The following is a 19,437-nucleotide window of genomic DNA, read 5'->3' as shown; positions in this document are numbered from 1 at the left end:
GTCAATCGTCGGCGATAAATTACAGCCGAAGAATCTCGTCTCGACCAATTGGTTCACGATCGACTTTTACACGAGCGAACGATCCCACTTGCGAATTCATCGCGCGTACTAATCGTTAGAGCGGGCGTTTACGCTCGTGTCGGTTAAGAACGTCGCGGCTTATTAACGATCGTCGTGGTCGTTTTTGCGATCCTTCGTTAATTCGATGGCGTAGATATTAAAGAATCGATGGAGGATAGTTTCGTTAACGGGTCTGTGCCTGCAATTACTTTACGATCTCTGTCGACTCTCTTTACAACCTCTCCCCTCGTATCTGATCGAGAAAATGCTCTTCTGTGTGTGCGTTTTGTTTTCTGCTTACACGCAGAACTTTCGTCGGTATTTCTATCTTTATCTCGTTAAGATTGCCCATTCCGTTCAGCGTTATGGCACTTCCTTTCGGACGCCGTAGTAATTATTACGTTCGTTAGCATTAATTCTTCGTTAATCCTGAATTTCACCGTGAAGCTTGCGTTTAAGTCGATCTCCTAGGGGAATTTTATCAATTTATTAACGTTTCCTCGAATGGAACGTCTCAGGAGCTAAACGTCGCGTCACGTTTCTCGAAGGATCGATCTCCATCGAAGCAGGAAGATGTTCTCTTTCCGCGCTGTCAAACGACGATTAAAGCGAAAATCGAGAAGAGTCTTTGGAAGAATTTTCATTGATTTAGGCACGACTGGCGAAGCGATCGATGACTCGAGGCCTCGATTATTCGATGAAAACGCCGTCTTTGTTAACGAGTTGCGAGTGACTGGCTATTTTGAGGAATTGCGGGATCATCGAGAAAGAACGCGCGAATGATTAACGACGAAGGAAACGGGCAACAACGATGTTATACGCAGATATTCGACCGATTATCATCAGTGGCGAAAACGAGCGGTTAGCGGTTATATCGAGCGTTCTCGCGATAAGTCGGGTAGACGAAAAGGCGATTATTCCGGTGAAGTGGGCAGCGTCGTCGAAGAAAACGTCGTCGAGTCGTCTAAACTCGAGACGCGGTAAGAATGCAGCGCAAAGAGGTACTACGCGGCGATTATACCTACTCCATCTCTCGAAAATTGCTACTTTATACGCGACTCGATACCAGCCTGAAATTACGTCCCAGATGCGTAAATCCGGTAGGTGGAAATCCTTGAAGCTGAACTACCGAACTAGTCTAATGCGTTTCACCTGTGCGGCAACGTGCGAGCGTGGAAAAACGAAGCGACGAATTTCATTCGGACATATTTTTTGATAGAAATCGTACTCGTATAGCTTGCTGGTAAACGAAATTCATAAAGATCGATGTCGTCGATGACGTGTCTTGAAAATGAAGTGCAAGGAAAGACGTTAGAAAGAACCGTGCGCATTCGTTTCTACATGGGCGAAAGAAGAGACGAATGCGGTGGTGTTTACGTGTCAATCGTCGCGTACGGATGTTGTTCGAACCGGCAAGAAGATATCGTCCGCCTAAAACGGAGGCGAGGTACCGGCGAGCAATTTTTACGGCTCGCCTGTGCTTCGCGAAGCAGCAACTTATACGGCATCGAGAGACGATCGTCGAACGGAAGGAATTCGCCCGTGGGTGCTCCTGTCCGTCCTTCGTCTCTACACGCACAGGCACGCGTGCCCACGCAGCCACGGTGACACGACACGCGTGCACAGCGAGTGGTTCGACCGGTATCCGCCATATTTGGCTGGAGGAACAGTCGCGTGAACTACGGAGACGCAGAAAATCCGCCAGGGGAAGAGGTCATCTACGCTATCGGCACTCCGCGGGTTACAGCTTTCCGTCGTTCGGTCGTCGTTCGGTCGTCGTTCGGTCGTCGTTCGGTCGTCGTTCGGTCGTCGTTCGGTCGTCGTTCGGTCGTCGTTCGATCAGAAGATCTCGTCGATACACCGTGAATTACGACGAAGTGGGGATCGTAAATTAACTCGACGCAGCGAGTAAATTCAACTCGTTGCAAAAAGTTATCCCTCCGTCTAAAAGGATCGATGCTGCCTTTTTACCTCCTATCGATTACGCCTGTAGCATTATCCAGATACAGTTAAGTCCAGGCGTGAAACAACCGAATCGAAATTGCCTTTTCGTTCGACGGATCTCGATAATCTTTTTCAGCCTGGTTTTTGCTCGGGCCGCGCCGAGCTCGTGAAATACACAGATAGAATGGTTCCCTCGCACGAATCGCCTGGAACGTGCGGATATGTGGCTGCGAGATTTAAACAGTAGCCTCCGAGTCTTTCAACGACATCTAACGGCTGAGTTTTAGTGGAAAAACTTTCCACGGTGAATAACGTTTACGAGGGTACGTCGTAGCCAGCGTGGCACGGAATGTTAAAGAAGCGTCGAAGAATGGAAGATGGCACGTTTCTTCCATCAACGGATCGCAACACCGACCCAAAGAATCCCGTGTCAAAGATCACGAGTCTTCGGCGCGATAACTGTACAGATTTTTCGTGGTGCACCGCTATTCTTCCTTAACCGTAAAAATTGAACGCGTCGCGAGGATCGTTCAACGACCGGCCACCTAAGACCCAGTTCCATTGCGTGGGAAAAAGCGGGAAAAGTTTCCCGTCGATCACGCGTCGCGATGCATCGTCCTTGAAAAAAGTAGATCCGCTGGATCAGCCACGCCGGACGACGTAATCTCGATCTCCATCGGTCCGCCGTTCTATCGCTTTATCAAGCTTTATCCCGCGTTCGATCCTTTACCGTTCGATAGCAAAAACGAACGATTAATCGAATGCCGATTAGATTTTAAGCTTTCGATAGACGCTGCTGCCCTGGGAGAAAGGACGAGGAGACGATTCGATCGGCGTCTAGATCTTCCAACGAGATTAGGGATCGAGTTTCCGACCTGCGATCCTCGATGATCGTTTCGGTTTCAAACTGGATCGACGACGGCCTCGTCGTGACGTTTTTCTTCGTACGCGCATTGCCTTTACGTTCGCCGGCTTCCCGATGGATTTTCTCTCTCCTAACGAGTAATTGCTTTTACCATTTATTTTACGTTTTCGTTCACGGTGGTCTGCGGCAAGAATCGATGAAAATCGATCGGCGGATCGGTTTGCTGAAAACCGGAGTGCCGGTCTTTTTAGCCTTTTCTCCGCTAGTATGTTCGCCGATGTCCAACGTCCGCGCAGATTGGCAACCGGTTTTCCTATGGCCTCTCCCGGCCGATTCCTCACTCCCACTCTCACTCCCACCTCCGATTCCCATTCCAACGCAGACCCTCCGCATTCTCCGCGTCCTCCTCCTCCAGGGCCGCCGCGATACCCCATCTTCTCCCTTTCTTTCCACTCTCCTCGTCCTTTTTCCTTCGTCCACTCTTTCGCCGGATCCCTTACCTTTTGAAAGAAAGGCAACCTGTCAAAAAGCAAACCCGTCACGCGGCATGCTACGCGTCCGACACGCAACATCGTCAATTTTTCTCCCGATAAACGAGACGTCCAGGAGACTTGTTGGACGAGCGCAGGATTCGTTCGACACCGGCTACGGCACTGGCGACACCACCCACTCGATTCACTTTTCCACGAATAGTTATTTTGCATACAAGGCTCGATCGCGAGACGCTGCCTCGCAATTAAACGCGTTCCAACTACGAGCGACTGCCGCGGACGTATTACCGCGAATCACTTTTTGCCGGAATCTCCCCGACTTTGCTCGTATCGTGAATTTAGCGGGTATCTAAGAAAATTTTCTTCGTAGACTTTGTTCGCCGAAGGGAACCGGTGTCTCTGGTTTCGCGGTCACGCTTCTCCGACCGACCCTTGGCAACCTCGTTTATTCCTCGTTGCTTGCAACGTGTTTCGGTTGATCGCGAAACGCGCGAGATACCGTTTCCGGCAAGTTCGACTCGCGGCTTTTCGCTTTCTCGACGGAGGCTCGAGTCGCGTCCGCGACCTCTCACAGCTTTTCCCCGTGTTCGAGGAAACGAACCACGCTGCGAGATACGCCTGGAAACCGCCGCGATTATTATTTTACCTTCGCCACGAATCACTGCGGCCTGGCTAGTTTATTTTAATCGGACAACTCGATTTAGTTCGCGATTGAACACGCTTTTTGCCTTACACTCTATCTACGCTTTTTCATTTCCTCCTATCGACCACAAGGGAGGATATCGAATCTACGCGACGCGACCAGCCCGTTTCCACGCTTACATCGATCCGACTTTTTTTCGCTTTTTATTTTAAACCACCAAGCCAAGCCGCTCGTACTTTTATTCGTGGCCGCTGGCAGCGTGAAATTTAGCGAGTAAATTCTACAGCTGCCGATCCAGATAGGAAAAAGGTGTACATGCTTGAACGACGAAACGAACGATAAAACTGTGAAACGCGTAGAGACACGAGGGTGATCCGCATCGATAACACGCGGGTTCGTTTCATTCCTTTGCGGATCGGACGAATTCGCGTTTTTATGGACGCGAAATTGAAGAAACGGTAGTTAAATAAAGATCTCTTAAATCAAAGAATATCTTTCAAATAAATAAATAAATAAATATTCGTGAAAATGCTTTCGCGAGTCAGCGCAGTCGAGTCGAATTTCACCTTCTCTTTTCAACGTTCTCCTGCCCACGTGCCAGGAATCCAACCGAGCCGAGCCGAGACGAGAGAACGGAATACGAAATCCAGCTTTCCTCTTGACGTAACGAATCGTTAAACGCTCGAGTCAATTTTTAAAGACAAGGAGGGGTGGGTTTTAAACGATTTCCAAATTCGATCTAGAAATAGGAGAAGAAAAGGAAAGAGGGCATGTACAGTTGGAACGTACGTAACGCGAAGCGTAGAAAATCACTTTCGTCCTCTTTCCTTCCCTTTCTTTCCCCGATAGAAAGATTCTGCTCGCGTCGAGCATTCCGGACAAGTTGTGCTCGTTACATGGCGCGGCAGAGGTCGGCTAATCAATTTGGTTGGCTCTCGGACAAGAATTTTAGCCGACGGAACGGAGAAACGCGAAAGAAAATCGAATCCGATCGATCAAACCCGAGACGACGTGGCCCATTAAAGCTCGCGCCGAGGAATTAACTGGAAGAAACGAATTACCACGAGGAAGCAATCGCGAGCGATGCGTCTTCCGTTTGATTACGCAAAAACATGCCGACGCTAAATCAACCGGTACACAGAGAGAGATCTCTGCGACCATATTGCGATTTCTATCGTCGCGTCAGCTCGACCAATTTGCGGGGAAATTAATTTTTTGCCAAGCCAGAAGGGACAAAAACCTTTTAACTTTCGCCGTGGACAGCCGTAAACGCGCGACCAGTTAGAAGCAACGAGTAGCGAATAACGAGACGTATGAAAGGGATCGCGTGATTCATCGGGCAATGTTACTGTTCACGCGTAAATCACGCAAGTTTCCAGCCTTTCGCACGGTATCATCAACGTTCTTACGTAATTTTCCGATGCTTTTCCGCTTGCGAGATAACCATGCAAGCCGTCGTGGGCTAATTTCCCATGAGAATTCTGATACGTGAAAAACATTCGTAACTCTTCTGCGATCTAAAAATACACGTCAGGTAAACGCGATCACACGCGGTTGAACGCAGTTCTCAGCTCGCGCAACGTTTCCCTCGTTTCTCGCGACAAAACAGTACGATTACCCTTTGATCACTGTGGACCAGAATCGCTACGATTATTGTACACGGTTCGCGCAACCTTCTCCTCCGCCTGACGGAAGAAAAAGAAAAAAAGAACGAGAAAAGAAAGAAGGATGGAGATTCGATGGAAACGAAGATTTACGAGACGCGAGAGAGCGTTGCATCGAGGCCGATGCGACGATCGAGTCGAGCGTTTGGCGAGTGAACGTCCGTCGGCCTTGAGCCAGGCGTCCACCGTCCGTCCACGTGACGTTTCCTTCGTATCCGGGCCACGTCCCATTTTTTCGCGAAAATAATCCTTTTCGTAAACAGCTGCACTTTCAACTTGCTCACCGTTTGCTCCTGCCACACTAAGAATATATATCCAGCAGAGGAGCAGCCTTCGGGGTCCAGTCTCCATGTCAAGCTGGCCGACGTTACCGATGTTCTCGAGAGGTTGGAATTAAGGGAATGGGGCGTAAAAGGGACAAGAGGGGTAGGGGGGGGAGAAAGAACAGGGAAGAAGGAGAAGGAAGGTGGGAAGAAAGGGACGACGCGATGTTTTCGCTCTAACCACGAGAAACTCTCATTTAGTCGGATTGTTGGATCTCCTCGAGAATCAGCTGTCTCGACGACGTCCTTGGGCGTTCACTTTTAAAGCGATATCGATATTCGTGCGATACGACGCGGTATGACGCGGTATGACGCGATATTACGCGGTATTGCGAGATGCCGATGGAATACGGATAAACACGGAGGAAGAAGCGACGAGACGCGACGACGCGATCGAGTCGGAGTTGTTCTCCGTGCGAGAACGCGAGAGACACTGACGGGCCCGGGCACTGGCAGTGGCGGCAGAGTTCGAACCGCACACACCGACACACCGGACCCACACGGTACACGGGCCGCGCGCAGCCGGACGTCGACGCGGAACGGGGCAACATCTTTTTAACGGCGCGCACGTGAGATCCGTCCGATGGTACGTTGTGCAGCAGGTACCCTTACCGCTGATACCGGCATTTTTCGCAACCGCTGGCTTAACCTTTCTCGCGGTCCACGCCGGTATCCTGCGGTATCCGTCCGAAAGAAACACGGATAAAGCCGTAACGCTGCGGGAGTCTCGAGAGCGCTCCTATCGTACCGGTGAAATTGGCCCGCGGAGGAAACGATCCGAACGTGGATTTCGACAGGCTAAAGATCGTTTCACGTCCGTATCCCGAGACGGATTATCGAACTCCAGTCGTTTACCAGCGAAGAATGCAGCGATAGACACGATTTTCAACGTAACTTCCGCCGAAACGAAGGAAGAATTTATTTTCGTAGAGCGAATTTTCCACGTAACGTCGTCTGGTCGATAGGTTTGAACGTAACGTTTCGGTGTAACGGAGTCAGGGTTGCAAGAGTGTCAGGCTAATTGCTCGGTGGATCGATTGGCGCGCGCGGCAAGATCGATGAGAGCGATACGCTGCGAGAGATTGCTCTTTCCTCCCACGAGTAGCTGGCGCGAAGTTGCCGGAGAATTAACGATAGCCGTACATCTTGGACCCGAGGAATCGTTCGATGTTTCAGCTGCGACTGATACTCTGTATTTTCGTTGGTACTACGAAATCGAGTCACGTAGCCTTTTCGAGGATCCTCCCGTTGCGTTGGAACGCTGCTTTTTATTTTGCAAGCGCGAACTCGTCGTCTCGCCGTAGGCGTACAGGTCCACGAACAGAGAAGCGACGTTGGGCCTTACATGGATCCGGTGTGAGTCACTGCCCAAAGTGGACTATGTAAATGCGTTCAGCCAGTACGAAGAAACTGGTCGCCCGTTTATCGCGCTAAATCTTCCCTTGGAAATCTTCCAGCGCTTCTTTTTTTTTTTTACATCTATTTATAACTGGCTCTCGCTGCCATGGATATGAACCACGAACCGGAATAAGTAATTGGAAATCGATACGTTGAACGAAGCTGGTCCGCCTGCAAAAATATCCATGATTTATAGAAGGGTGGCCGTTGATCGATAATTAATTATCGCATTAGCGGTGGAAGCGGCGACTGTCGGGTCAACGAAACCGAGGCTCGCCGCGTCTCGTTCGACCGGGAGTATGAGACGCGCATAAATTTATTCAGGCAAAACAGCCTTGGGGCCTTATGGCCGAGCCGAGGCCAGACAAACGGATGTCTGCCTCTGATAGACACTGGCGTCGTTCGTGGCCGCTCGTGCACGATCGTGCACTCTCGTGTACGGTACCTGGACGAGCCACGCCATACTCCAGGCCTCCAGGTGAAAGTGTCCAAGGATTTCGTAACGAGCAACCGATTGCGATTACGCTCGCTACGAGAAATCGTTTGGCTCGGTAACGACCGCCACGGCTCCATGCTAATTGGGCTCCATCCTCGGGGACTGCCTCGAAAAACATTCGATAATTAAAGCGATCGCACGAAAGTCTGCGACATTTCCGGTAACGTGTTATCGAGGATCCATTCCTACCTTGCGCCAACAGCGCAAATAACAAGATCAGCGACAAGACGGAGAGATAACGAAAGAAAGGAGGGGGAGAAAGATTCGGTTCCGTCTTGTTCTACTCGGATCTCATCTTTCCTCGCGTAATCCAATTTATCCGTTTCTAGTTGTCGCACATTATTGTTCCGTATCGAAGAAATTACCTCGCGTTCTAAGGAGTAAAAAGTAAAATGTCTTAATATTTCAACGAAGAGTCGTTCTTTTTTTTCGAGTTTCAGAAATTCTCCGTGGATAAGCTATCTCGTTTACGTCCACGTTTAATCTTTTTATCGTTCTGCTCTTTCAAAGAATCGGGCTAAATCTTAGGATACCATTAAAATACTCTTTACCATGTTACACGGTCGGTTTTTAAGCAAACCGTTTCGTCGCTTTGGGAAAATGCAAGGATACGATCTTCGCTCGGAGAACGGAGCAGGATGAACACGGTTCTTCCTCGAAGCGTTTGCTCGGAACCAAAATTTAACCATTACGTTGTACCTCAAATATTTGAGAGGAAATACCTTTGGATTTTTTCTTTTTTTTCTTTTTTTTTTCTTTTTTTTTTTTGCCACAAGAATCCACTTTTTTCTTGTCTAAGAGCGGATGCTCGAAAAAGTAAATTATCTTTTTTCTTTGCGTAGAGGCGATAACGATCGTGCGCGTTGAGCGTTTACCGATCCAAAGTCCCGTTAATCGTCAACGAAACAGGATGGTCACGTCCCTCCTTGTTACGTATCTGGCGAATTCCGCGACATCGCGAGGAAGACCACCGAACAAGGCCGAATAATGGCCGATCGAGCGAACGATAGGAAGAAAGAGCAGAGCGAAACGTGTCGCGTGGATCGTCGTGATCGACGCTGACGCTATTAATCTTCCTGGCGGATCGTTTTGCGGAAGCGACAACTTCCACGGGACTTTGGCCTCATTAGAAAGGCCCCGAGCCGTTCCTCTTCCTCCGGGATAACCGTGGATGCTAATTATAACACGCGGAATAATGAAATCATCTTACTACGCGCGGCTCGCGAGCCCGCTGACTTCCTTGAGAACTTTTTCAACCGGGCCTGCGAGAGAAACGCCTTTATTAACGACGGGACAACGCTCCGCGAGGAATTAGGTTCGTGGGATTAGACGACCAAAGTTATTAAGACAAATTGTCCGCTAATCGTCTACAACTCTCAACCACCTAACGATCTCCAATTACCTGCTCGCCACTCTTTTTCATCTTTTTCGTCTCGATCGTCTCCTATCGTTCCCGATAGCGACCGATCGGTTTCGTTTAGTCCTTGCCGACAAATCGCCTGCGCCTCTCCCGAGCCTCTCCCGTCATATTTCTTCGTCCAGAGTGAACAACGAGAATCGTAGTACCAATCAGCGACTATATTTTACAAAAATAAATACACGACGATCAACGTCTTCGCGATGCGTACTGGTAAAAACACAACCTATGTACAGCCACGATCCACGCCGGAACATTGATTTACGATCGTATCGTTATTTACACGGTTAGTCGTGGGAGCAACGAGAGAATCGCGCGAAACATCTAGCACGATGTCGCGACGCTCTTTTCTTCTGCCATCACGCTAGAGTAGCGAAGGACACGGCGATTAGAATCAGGAACGCGTTCACTGTGAACCTCGACGTTGAAGAGTCGAGCCCGTGCTGCGCCAATATCCGACACTGAGAGCTTCGAAAATGTTTCACGTTCCCCTCCGAGTCTCTCGCCAGCACGCACAGCTCGTACTTTGTCCCGGAATCCTGTAACTCTGGAATTTTAAAGGACCTCTCGCTGTAGACGAGATCTTTCTCGATCGCGGACTTGCTGCTTCCAGATTCGCGAACCACCACGTAAAAATCGCCGATGTCTTCTCGTGACGTCACGTACCACGTCGCCTTCCAACTCTTGTCCTCCTCGTTGCTACAAAATAACCACAGCTACGTGAAGCAAGCGCCGACGCTTCGATCTATGCGAATTCAAGATCGATCGTTCTTTTCTGGAATACGTACTACTCGAGATTTCGATACTTTACGTCCGGAGTGATGTCGAACTCGGGATACTCTTTCACTTCCCTCTGACCGCATGCCATCAGATCTTCCGTCACCTCGGTCAGCAGTTTGTTGGCCAGGAAACGCGGACTTTCGCAGCTAACGTTCGACCATTCCTTCGGTATTTCGGTATGAACGTTCAGCCATCGTTTCAAGGGCCTCACGTAACAGTCGCAGTGCAACGGATTTCCTGAATAGCAATTCGAAATAATATATACAACGATGCCTGATTCTCAATAATAATAATATCTCGTAAAAGTAATTTCCTAACGACGTTAGCGATTATTAAAAATAATGATGGGTAGCATCGTATTTAACATTTTCGATGTTTGGCTATTCGTTCCTTACCAGTATACTGAAGCTTCGTACTATTTTCTATGATCTTCATGAACATATCGTTGAACACTCCGATCGAGTTGGATTTCACGTCGAGAATCTTCAATTTTGGCAACGGAAGGATCTTGTTCAAGGGTACGTGAGTCAGACGGTTGTGACTCAGGTACAGATTAGTCAAATTCTTCGGAGGATCAAAGATATCCGGTTCTGAGAGGTCGTTGATCTCGTTGTAGGAGAGGTCCAGCGTTCGTATCGCTGTCAAATTCCCAATCACATCTAGGATATTCGAGAAGAACGAAAAGATATATTAAATTAATAGTAATAGCTCAATTTAACTATCATTTTTTCACAAAACGCAACAATCATTTCGTATCCCAAGTTTTTGAATATTTCTTATTTTTTTGTTAAACTATTATTGGCTTATCGCGAAAATGAATTCGCGGACCCTTCTGTATACTCACATCTTCGAATCTCGTTGATGTTATTATGACTGATATTCAAGTACTGCAACTTTTTCGTTCCTACAGTGAGTTCGTGCGTCAACACAGGCATCGTGTTGTACGAAAGATCGACTTCCTTCAACCGATAAGGGATCCAAGGATCGTTGGGAAACGTTCTCTTCGTAATAAAAGATATCCTATTGTGACTGAGATTGAGTCTCTCCAGAGACAAACAATCGTCCAGAAGCCCGTGAGTTTTGTTATCCAGTCTTTCCAACTTATTGTGAGAAAGGTCCAAAGACCTCAAAGAGACGAGACTCTGAAACGCTCCGTTGGGGATGTGGCTAAGTTTATTGTTCGTCAAATTCAGCGTCAACAACTGCAACAGTCCCTCGAAAGCTCGAGTGCTCACGTTCGATATCCGATTGTTCGCTAGATTCAGTTCGAACACTATCGGAAGACGTCCGAACGCGGACTTTCCTAATTCGGTTAGCTGGTTGTGCTGAAATTATCGTCGGCGTTAAGTTAAATCACCTTGCTCGTCAAGTTGGAACGTGATATTAACTTGACTCGTGATAGCATATAAAAGATCGTTGAACCTGCATATAAAGATACTGCAAGCTAGTTAGGGTGCTTAGTGCCTCCCACGGTGGCCTCGTCATGTTGTTCGACCGCAGGTTCAAAGTCCTCAAGGTAAGCAGGTTTTCGAAGCTGCCATGTTTCAGGTTATCGCCCAATCGATTCCCCGAAAGATCCAGCGAGAGAAGAGCGTTCATCGTGGGCCATACGTCCATCGTTGGAATTTCCTCCAGCCAATTTTCGGAAAAATCTAGGCTACCGAGAGAAATAGGCAACTGGAAGATCTTCGTCAATCGATTGTTCCTGACAGACAGGCTCCTGCAAGTTAACACGACTTTTTATTCGACGCTCTATGGTCATCCTCGTTTTTAGATAGTTCAAGCGAATTCGAACGATCTTCTTATTTGTTTATTCGTTTGTAAAATCACCGATTACCTGCAGCTTGGTAATCTGGTTAAACTGCCACGAGCGATATCGTTCAATTGATTGTAACTCATGTCCAACTCCAAGAGCGTTGGCAGAGGACCGAACGTGGACGGTTTTATCTTCTCCAGAGAATTGTACGATAGATTTAAGAAACGAAGACTGAAGAGAGTCTGAAATACGGCGTTGTGGATTTCGGACAAGTTGTTATGGGACAGATCGATCGTATGCAGCTCGTATAGCTTGGGAAACGTCTGACGAGGCACCGAATGGATCAAATTGTGCGACACGTTGAGAACTTTCAGCCCGGTCATGTTGTGCAGCGGCACCTGCAATCATTAATGATCGTTTCGCTCCGGATTTCTTAGGGTTTCGATTCTCGAATTATTCGCCTCCGAAAGACACCTGGTTGACCGCGGTGAATCGATTGTAGCTCAATCGCAGTTCCGTGGCGTAAGTTGCACTGTCGAACGAGTATTTCGAAATATTTTCGAGCTTGTTGTGACTTAGATCCAGGATCGTGATGTTGACGCAGTTTTCGAAGGCGCCTGGTTCTATATTTGAAATCTCGTTGCGAGATAAATTGATCTTCGCCAAGTAAAGATCTTTGAAGGACAGCTTTTCTACCACTGTCACAAAGTTCTCGGACACGTCCAACAGCTGCAACGAAAAACAAATTGAATATCTTTCGTCCGCCTCTGCTTTACACGATAAATCGTTCGGATTGTCCTCGAAATCTCGATTAATAGTATTTCGATTTTAGTATACTCGTACCTCTGCGAACTGTAGCTGATTAAACATCTGGAAGTCGATCTTTTTGATAAAATTCCTGGCCAGATCAATGGTACCTATCCTGGTAACAGGGCCAAAGGTACCTCTTCCAACGTCGTTTATCTGATTATCGCTCAAGTACAATCTTATCAAGAAGCGCATGCCACGGAAGGTATTCGAGTCGAGTTTTCTGATTTTATTGTGACTCAGATTGAGCACCTTCAGCAGCGAGTTTCTCGCGAATGTTCCCCTATAGACAAAGATATTCGTCAATTGATCAACGCGTTTTCGTCGTTTATTCATATTTGTTTCATACAGGGAACGAACAGAGCACCGTTAGTGTACGGGAAGCATTGGCAGACAGTTTACCTTTTTAAATCTGAAATGGCATTGTGAGACAAATTGCACCAGCCCATCTTCGTTAAGTCGGCCAAATGAGATCCATCGAGCTTGTTAATCCGATTGTGGGATAGATCTAGATATTCCGTGTCCCTCAAACCCTTGAATTGATTCCTCTTCAGCTCCTTAATCTCGTTATCGTGAAGATCTAATTTCTTCAGTTTCTTCAGAGGAGTCAACGCTTCCACGGGCAAAGAAGTCAGAGTGCCTACAACAGTAAAATAACTGTAGGAGATGCAATTCGTACGATACGATTTGCTCACGCGCAAAAAAGTACCGTTGCTGATCTCCAACTTTTCGATTTTAGCAGCCGCGATGCTGTCGGCGAAGCTGTCCACCGGTAGAGCGGAGATTCGATGGCCAACGATACTCAGGATACTCAAATTCCCTAAAATTTGCAACGCCTGACGCGGGAATTTCTCTAGAGTGCTGTTTATCACGTAGAGTTCTTGCAGAGTTCTGTTCACGCCGAGAAAGCTGTGTTCTTCTATCAGTCTCAACGGAGTGTCGATGAACCTTAACACTCGAACGTCCAGAGGGTAGAGAGCGGGCCCGTAAAAACGTCCTTTGATCGTAACATAACGAAAGCGATTTGCAAGGTAGCTCGAGAATCTTGTTCCACGTATTTACGAAGCGTAAACGCGTTTCTCCGAGAAACAGCAGGCTAGCTTACCTATGTTGCATTTGTACAGAACAAGTTCCTCGATCGGTATGCCCTCGTTGCCTAAATTGGAGAAGGCCAAGCTCAAACTTGCCAAATTGGTGTTCTCGCAACGAACATAAAGGCCTCTGTCACTGCCACGAACGCACACGCAAGGATAGACGTACTTAGGCTCTTTGGGACATCTAAACCGTGGTCCGGGTGGAACGTAGCCGCCCATGATGGCAGGGGACACGATAAAAACCCATAATAACGGGAAAAGTATCATCTGCGGAACGAAACAATGGAGCATTACCAATTAATCTTTCGTCGTTGCTGGTTGCCAACAAGAACGCCAATTCTGCCGATAAGAATTCTAACGGGAGCAACTGCTCCAAGTCGTAGAACTTTTATTAGTCACGGCACTCGTGTTGTAATCGTGTTGTGTTTGGCGTGAAACGTGAGAAAGTTTTCCCAGTGGTCGGTCGATTCTGCGTCGGATTCGCGCCTCCATAACACGCTCATAGATACCATAAACCACGAGCCAATTACACTTTTCCCTCGATTCGGAACACGACCTTCCGATCGACCGTCTCGCCTTTCCATTTTCCTGCTTCTTTCAAAATCCGTGACGCATCCTTTCTAGAAACTTCCTCGTGGACTCTTGTTTTCTTGCGTTGGAACCGCGCCTAATCAAACGAGCAAGTCGCCGTGACAATGGTCTTTGTAGAACCGGTTAATTCCCGTTTGACGAACCAATTACGCACATCGTCTCTCACGACATCGACTCCGCCATATCGCCAGCCTAACTTTCAACTGCTGGAACACATTGTCGTCCGAATAACGTAAAAAACGCGATTGACCGTCGTACGAACGTCTCGTAGACAAATCGCAGAAAGATAGACCTTCGGGTGTCTAAATAAGCGCAAATCACGGCGAGGCGCGACTAATTTGTTTGCGGATCGGCGATCACCCGGAGGAGCCAGTAGAAACAAAGAAGTCGTAAAGAGACGAATGACCTCGTTGCTGTTACTTCCTTGGTATACCGTCTTTACGAGGAATCGCGTGCAAGCACTGTTACCCGCCTATCGGTTTAGACAGAGTTTCTGCCTGACAATTCCGTCCACGAAGTTGCCGCGATCAAAGATAAACGAAATCTGTTCGCAGCAGGTAATCGCGTTAATTAAATTTCTACGAGTTCCTGCGGCAGAATGCTGTAATTTCGTCTTGTCGTACGATCGAACGTCGCTATGCAAATCTGAGAAGAGCGCGATAGATTATTATTGGCAAGGGAAGTGGGTGATCGCCACTGCATTCTCTGACTGAAAGTGAAATGCCGCTCCCCGATGCGCGTTCGAATGCAAATTGTACTTTCCTTCGATTAAGTAAAGATCGACGCGAAAAAAAGTTATTCGTCCTTTTCGCCAATGAATTCTTTCAAATAGCTTTTACATGCTTCCGGAGTATTTAATTCCTCGCCTATGTTTCCTTTACGTAAATTTCGTAACGACCACGATAAAGAACAATGAATGCACGATTCGGTGAACGAGACAAATAAGATTCGTTTCGTCGATAAATTTTTCCTCGTTTCTGTCTGGTATCCGGTTGGAAGTAGCAAGTAGTCCGCTTGGAATGTCGGAACGATAGAAATTCGGGATAAAAAGGCTAGAACGTTTCCGATCAACCAGATGATCGAGATGTTTCGGCGCGACAAGTACTTAGGAAAATGTAACTGTTCGATCTAGAAATTAGGCCTTTGATCAACCGTTAGATGGTGCGCAGGAGTTTGCCGTAAAGAGGATTCGCGAGAGGAAAGCGTGGGCTAGTAAAACGAGTATTCTTTATTTCGATCGATGCGTTAACGATGGCCTCGACCACGGACGTTTAAGGGGGTCAACGAGAAACGGGAGAATTCTGCGATGTAATGAAAGATTCTATCGGCCAACAGCCTAAAATTGTACGACTGACTTTATAGCTAATTTTACAGCCTAACGTTTAAAAAGGATGAACGCTCGCGAGGCCCACTGACCTGAGAAACGAGCAAGCGTGCTTTATTACGGTTCCAGTAATCTAGTAATTCAGCGAGCGAGGAGGTAAAGAGAAAAGCGGTGATCTAGTTTCGCCGCACGTTTATGCAACGATCGGAACATAATACGAGCCTTCCACGACCGAGCCGGTCGTAAATATGACGCGTAATATGGAAACGTGCTTTCTGTAAAGCGCCAGGCATCTTTTCCACGAGATTACGCAATTCGACGTTGCCGTCAAATGTACCGATAAATACGTTGTATAATAGGAAGTACAGAATTTTAGCGAAGCGATACAGGTTAGACGCGCGGCATATCGAAAACGCTGTTGGTCCTTTCACTTCTCGCGCGAAGCGACCTTAGCGGTGCAACGACAGGCAATGAACCGAATCATTTTGACTTCGAGTTGGCGCTAAAAAAATTTCCTGCACCGGTTCTAATGACGTAATTTCGCGTTTGACACCTGATATTTCACGTTGCCCTTCTATCGATGTGAAATCGGAGAAATCCAAGAACGATGTCGAAAGTAAAACGTCGAAGAACCACGCTCGTACGTATCGTATTAATTGGAGGAGGCGTAAACAAGTAGCTGCGCGAATAATCGAGAAGAGATCTAAGCTCGTGAGAAGAAACGTTTCGGTTCCTCCGTCTCGGAAGGAATAATTCATGCGCGAAGAAAATACAAAAACCACGCTCTACTTTCTGCGCCCAATTAACGTTGTTACGACAGCGTGGCAAGGGAAAACTCGAAATCTCTAGAATAATTTTTAGAATTGTCCGTGTCTCTTTCCCACTCGTTCCTCGCTCATACTCGCGTTTCTCGTTTTTGCAACAGGGTAGAGGGCGGCGAAAAGCGACGTCACACGGAACTTTTCGTTTTTTCCTTTCCGCATCGACTACTTTCAAGGGTATTTTCGTTGAACCAGCTGTCCTTGCAAAGCGAGACTCACCGACGGATAGCGTTAGAAGAAATGCCGTCTCTTTCGAAACTCGATAGGTTTGCGATAGAAGCTGTCAATGCCGTGAACGGTAGCTGATATCGGGAGAACCGCTCGTTGACGTCGCAGTTTTATCGTCGAAGGGAAATGTATAATTACGAAAAAGGTGCAATCACTGGCGTAATAACCGGTAACCCGTATCTCTATTCACGCGTTGAACTCGCCGCAGTTGGCGGATGACGTACAAGCGCACGTGGAACCGCGCTATCAAATACCAGCGCGTTTTTCTTTCATTTCGTAAGGAGTGTTTCGATTAAAACGTTAATTACACGTATAATCTTGGGAAATCGTGTTCGTATCGAAGATAATGTACCTTGTATTGCGGTTCGCGTACGGACAGCACGTTCTGAAAGTACGATGACAGTCGTCGTCTTCGAGTCACATATTCGTCGCTCGACCAGTTTACCATTCGATCCGTTTCACGAAATCGGTACGCAAAAGAGAAGAAGAAAATCACGTTAACGTTTCACCACGTTTCTGTCTTCCAGACATTATGCGAGTAGTTGCTGGATGAGGCTGCCGTGAAAACTGAGCCGCGGCTCGAAGCTAAAGAGAAAGGCGGCTCGAGAAGCGAGGCCTCCCTCGTAGGCAGTTGATACGCGCTGTCCTTTCGTGGACACGCGGCTCTCTGACTCTCTAAACCCAGAACATTTCCACGAGACAAGGACGCTAAGGTTGCGCTTCATTGGTTCGTTGCCTCTCAGGGCCGTATCGAACCCCGTTTCTCGATACGTATGTTCGATATTCTCTCTTCTTATCGTAATTATGATCGAACGCTTTAGAACAATTCTCAACTAACTTTTAGTTTAGAAAATAATACTCTGAATAGAGACGTTTTTCCATACGCATATTGTATCTTCTGTTTACGCATATACGTATACGTTAGAGAAGGAATGGTCGGAGGAAAGCCGCGTTTAAGACGGAAGAAAGTGGAGAACGATGGCCGCGATTGGTCGACGCGGGTGAAAGTCGCTTGGAACAACGACTTCTTTACGAGCCAGTGACATCTATCGGTACGTAAAATTAATCGTACAGAGATTTTCAATCGATGTTATAGATAATTTCAACGACGAGGATAAGAGCGACGAAAAACTTTCGAACCGTGTAACGTCAATCGAGTGTACGTTGAATCGAGCGCATTATCGTATATCGTTCTCGTAAATAGAGTAATCTGGTTGAATCTATTTTCACCCGGTGGATGTCTCGTGAGTCTTTAACTTTTTAAACGTACATAGATTCGATTAGTTGGCAGTTTGTAAAAGTTCGTCAAATAATAACCGGATATCCCGGTTAGCGAGCGTTTAAAGTATAACGAGAAATAGCGTTACGCTCTTCGAGAAATTACTCGCTCGTTAAGGTCGATAAGTTGTCTGAATAGCACGGTTCAAGAACCAGGAGTGCCAGTAAAGACAGCTACCGCATCAGCCGAGTATCGTCGAATCGTACGCACAGAGATCGTGATTCGCAACGAATACCACGAAAATCAATTACGCAAACGCTCGAATTCCTTCGGAAATTTGTAAAAACATGCCATCTTCGACTATATTTATCTCGAAGCTTCTGCTATGGACTCGTAAGTAAAATATATTTCCAATTTCTTTGAAAAACGAATTTTCCTTTGCGAAAGGAGTTTCTGTTTCACAGGGCTGTTGGTCGTCGTCGTTGCTTTACCAACTCTAGGTTACATTGTACGTTTTAAATTTTTGTTTCGTATCGGGAATTAAAATTTGAAAAAAAAAAAAAAAAATGAAAAGATATTTCTTCTCGCTAGGATCGACATCGCTTAGAGACCTACGAGGACCTGTCCGAAGAAACGAGCGATTTCGATGTTTTCGATAATCTGACTTTTCGATTTTCCTGCGAGGGTAAGCCGGTTGGTTTGTACGCAGATCTGGACTACGATTGTCGAGTTTTCCATGCCTGTGACGATTTAGGCAAAGGTTTCCCCGTAATTTGTCCAAACAATACCTTGTTCGATCAGAGGGAACGCGTGTGCAGCGACGAAGAACACATCGACTGCGACCGTGCGAACGAATGGTAAGTACTTGGAGTTCGAATGTCTCGATATAAGCGATCGACGTTTGTAAATTTGTTGAAGGTTTTATTTAAACGAGCTACCTTTCTCCGTGGAAGTGACGGAAGAAAATCACACCCTGTCGGAGGAAAAAGAAGAAATACCTTCTGTGCTGCCCCTTCTGCTAGCGTGACGGCCTAAGAGATTAAGACGTCGCATAAGTATTACCTTACTTTACGTTTATCGAGAACGTAACGAAATTTCTATGTCGTAATAAACGTGCGTCTCTTAGGAAATCGACGTTCAACCTAGCTATTACATATACAGTGACAAGTATGCAATTACGTACACATGTTTCCAACGATATATTTTACTTATATTTTTGCCTAAAACGATATGTAATATAAGTTTAGAAATAAATAGTATAATGATCGATCGCGAACGCCAGCTTGATAGGCTGATCGTATCTTTTTCCGTGCTTTAACGGCGGTCGTAAAACTGTCCAACGTTTACCCAATCACGTATCCGAAGCACCGATCTTTGTAAAAGAACCGTCGTATATGCAACGTAAAAGCATTCTTCTCGCGTATGTCGAGACTTTTCCAAGGGTTCGACGCGCGATCCTTCCGTCTATAGTACGATTAATTTCAAATATGACATCCGGTAGGATTTTTAATCCTTA

The 19,437-nt window shown here is 46.9% G+C and overlaps 2 protein-coding genes across 2 annotated transcripts; one reads left to right on the top strand and one right to left on the bottom strand.

The window, feature by feature from the left end:
- Positions 1-9,347: 9,347 nt before the first annotated feature.
- On the bottom strand, positions 9,348-17,396 carry Conv (insulin like growth factor binding protein acid labile subunit convoluted). The gene is made up of 12 exons (XM_072014017.1): positions 17,055-17,396; positions 13,750-14,005; positions 13,354-13,641; positions 13,047-13,284; positions 12,681-12,927; positions 12,312-12,566; positions 11,919-12,235; positions 11,504-11,801; positions 10,926-11,406; positions 10,477-10,740; positions 10,090-10,318; positions 9,348-10,000 (listed from the first exon to the last, which is right to left on the bottom strand). The coding sequence occupies exons 1-12, from the start codon at positions 17,148-17,150 to the stop codon at positions 9,661-9,663; spliced, it is 3,309 nt and encodes a 1,102-aa protein (XP_071870118.1). The 5' UTR covers positions 17,151-17,396; the 3' UTR covers positions 9,348-9,660.
- A 207-nt stretch (positions 17,397-17,603) lies between these two features.
- LOC139992804 (uncharacterized) lies at positions 17,604-19,235 on the top strand. The gene is made up of 4 exons (XM_072014007.1): positions 17,604-18,314; positions 18,386-18,429; positions 18,513-18,778; positions 18,840-19,235. Exons 1-4 carry the CDS (start codon positions 18,269-18,271, stop codon positions 18,946-18,948), a joined length of 465 nt encoding a protein of 154 aa, XP_071870108.1. The 5' UTR covers positions 17,604-18,268; the 3' UTR covers positions 18,949-19,235.
- Positions 19,236-19,437: the final 202 nt, after the last annotated feature.

This window comes from Bombus fervidus, chromosome 12 (assembly GCF_041682495.2).
Source record: "Bombus fervidus isolate BK054 chromosome 12, iyBomFerv1, whole genome shotgun sequence".
In the NCBI taxonomy this organism is placed as follows: Eukaryota; Metazoa; Arthropoda; class Insecta; order Hymenoptera; family Apidae; genus Bombus; species Bombus fervidus.
The sequence above is the reverse complement of the archived record's forward strand: the minus strand, read 5'-3'. Positions and strand labels throughout refer to the sequence as shown.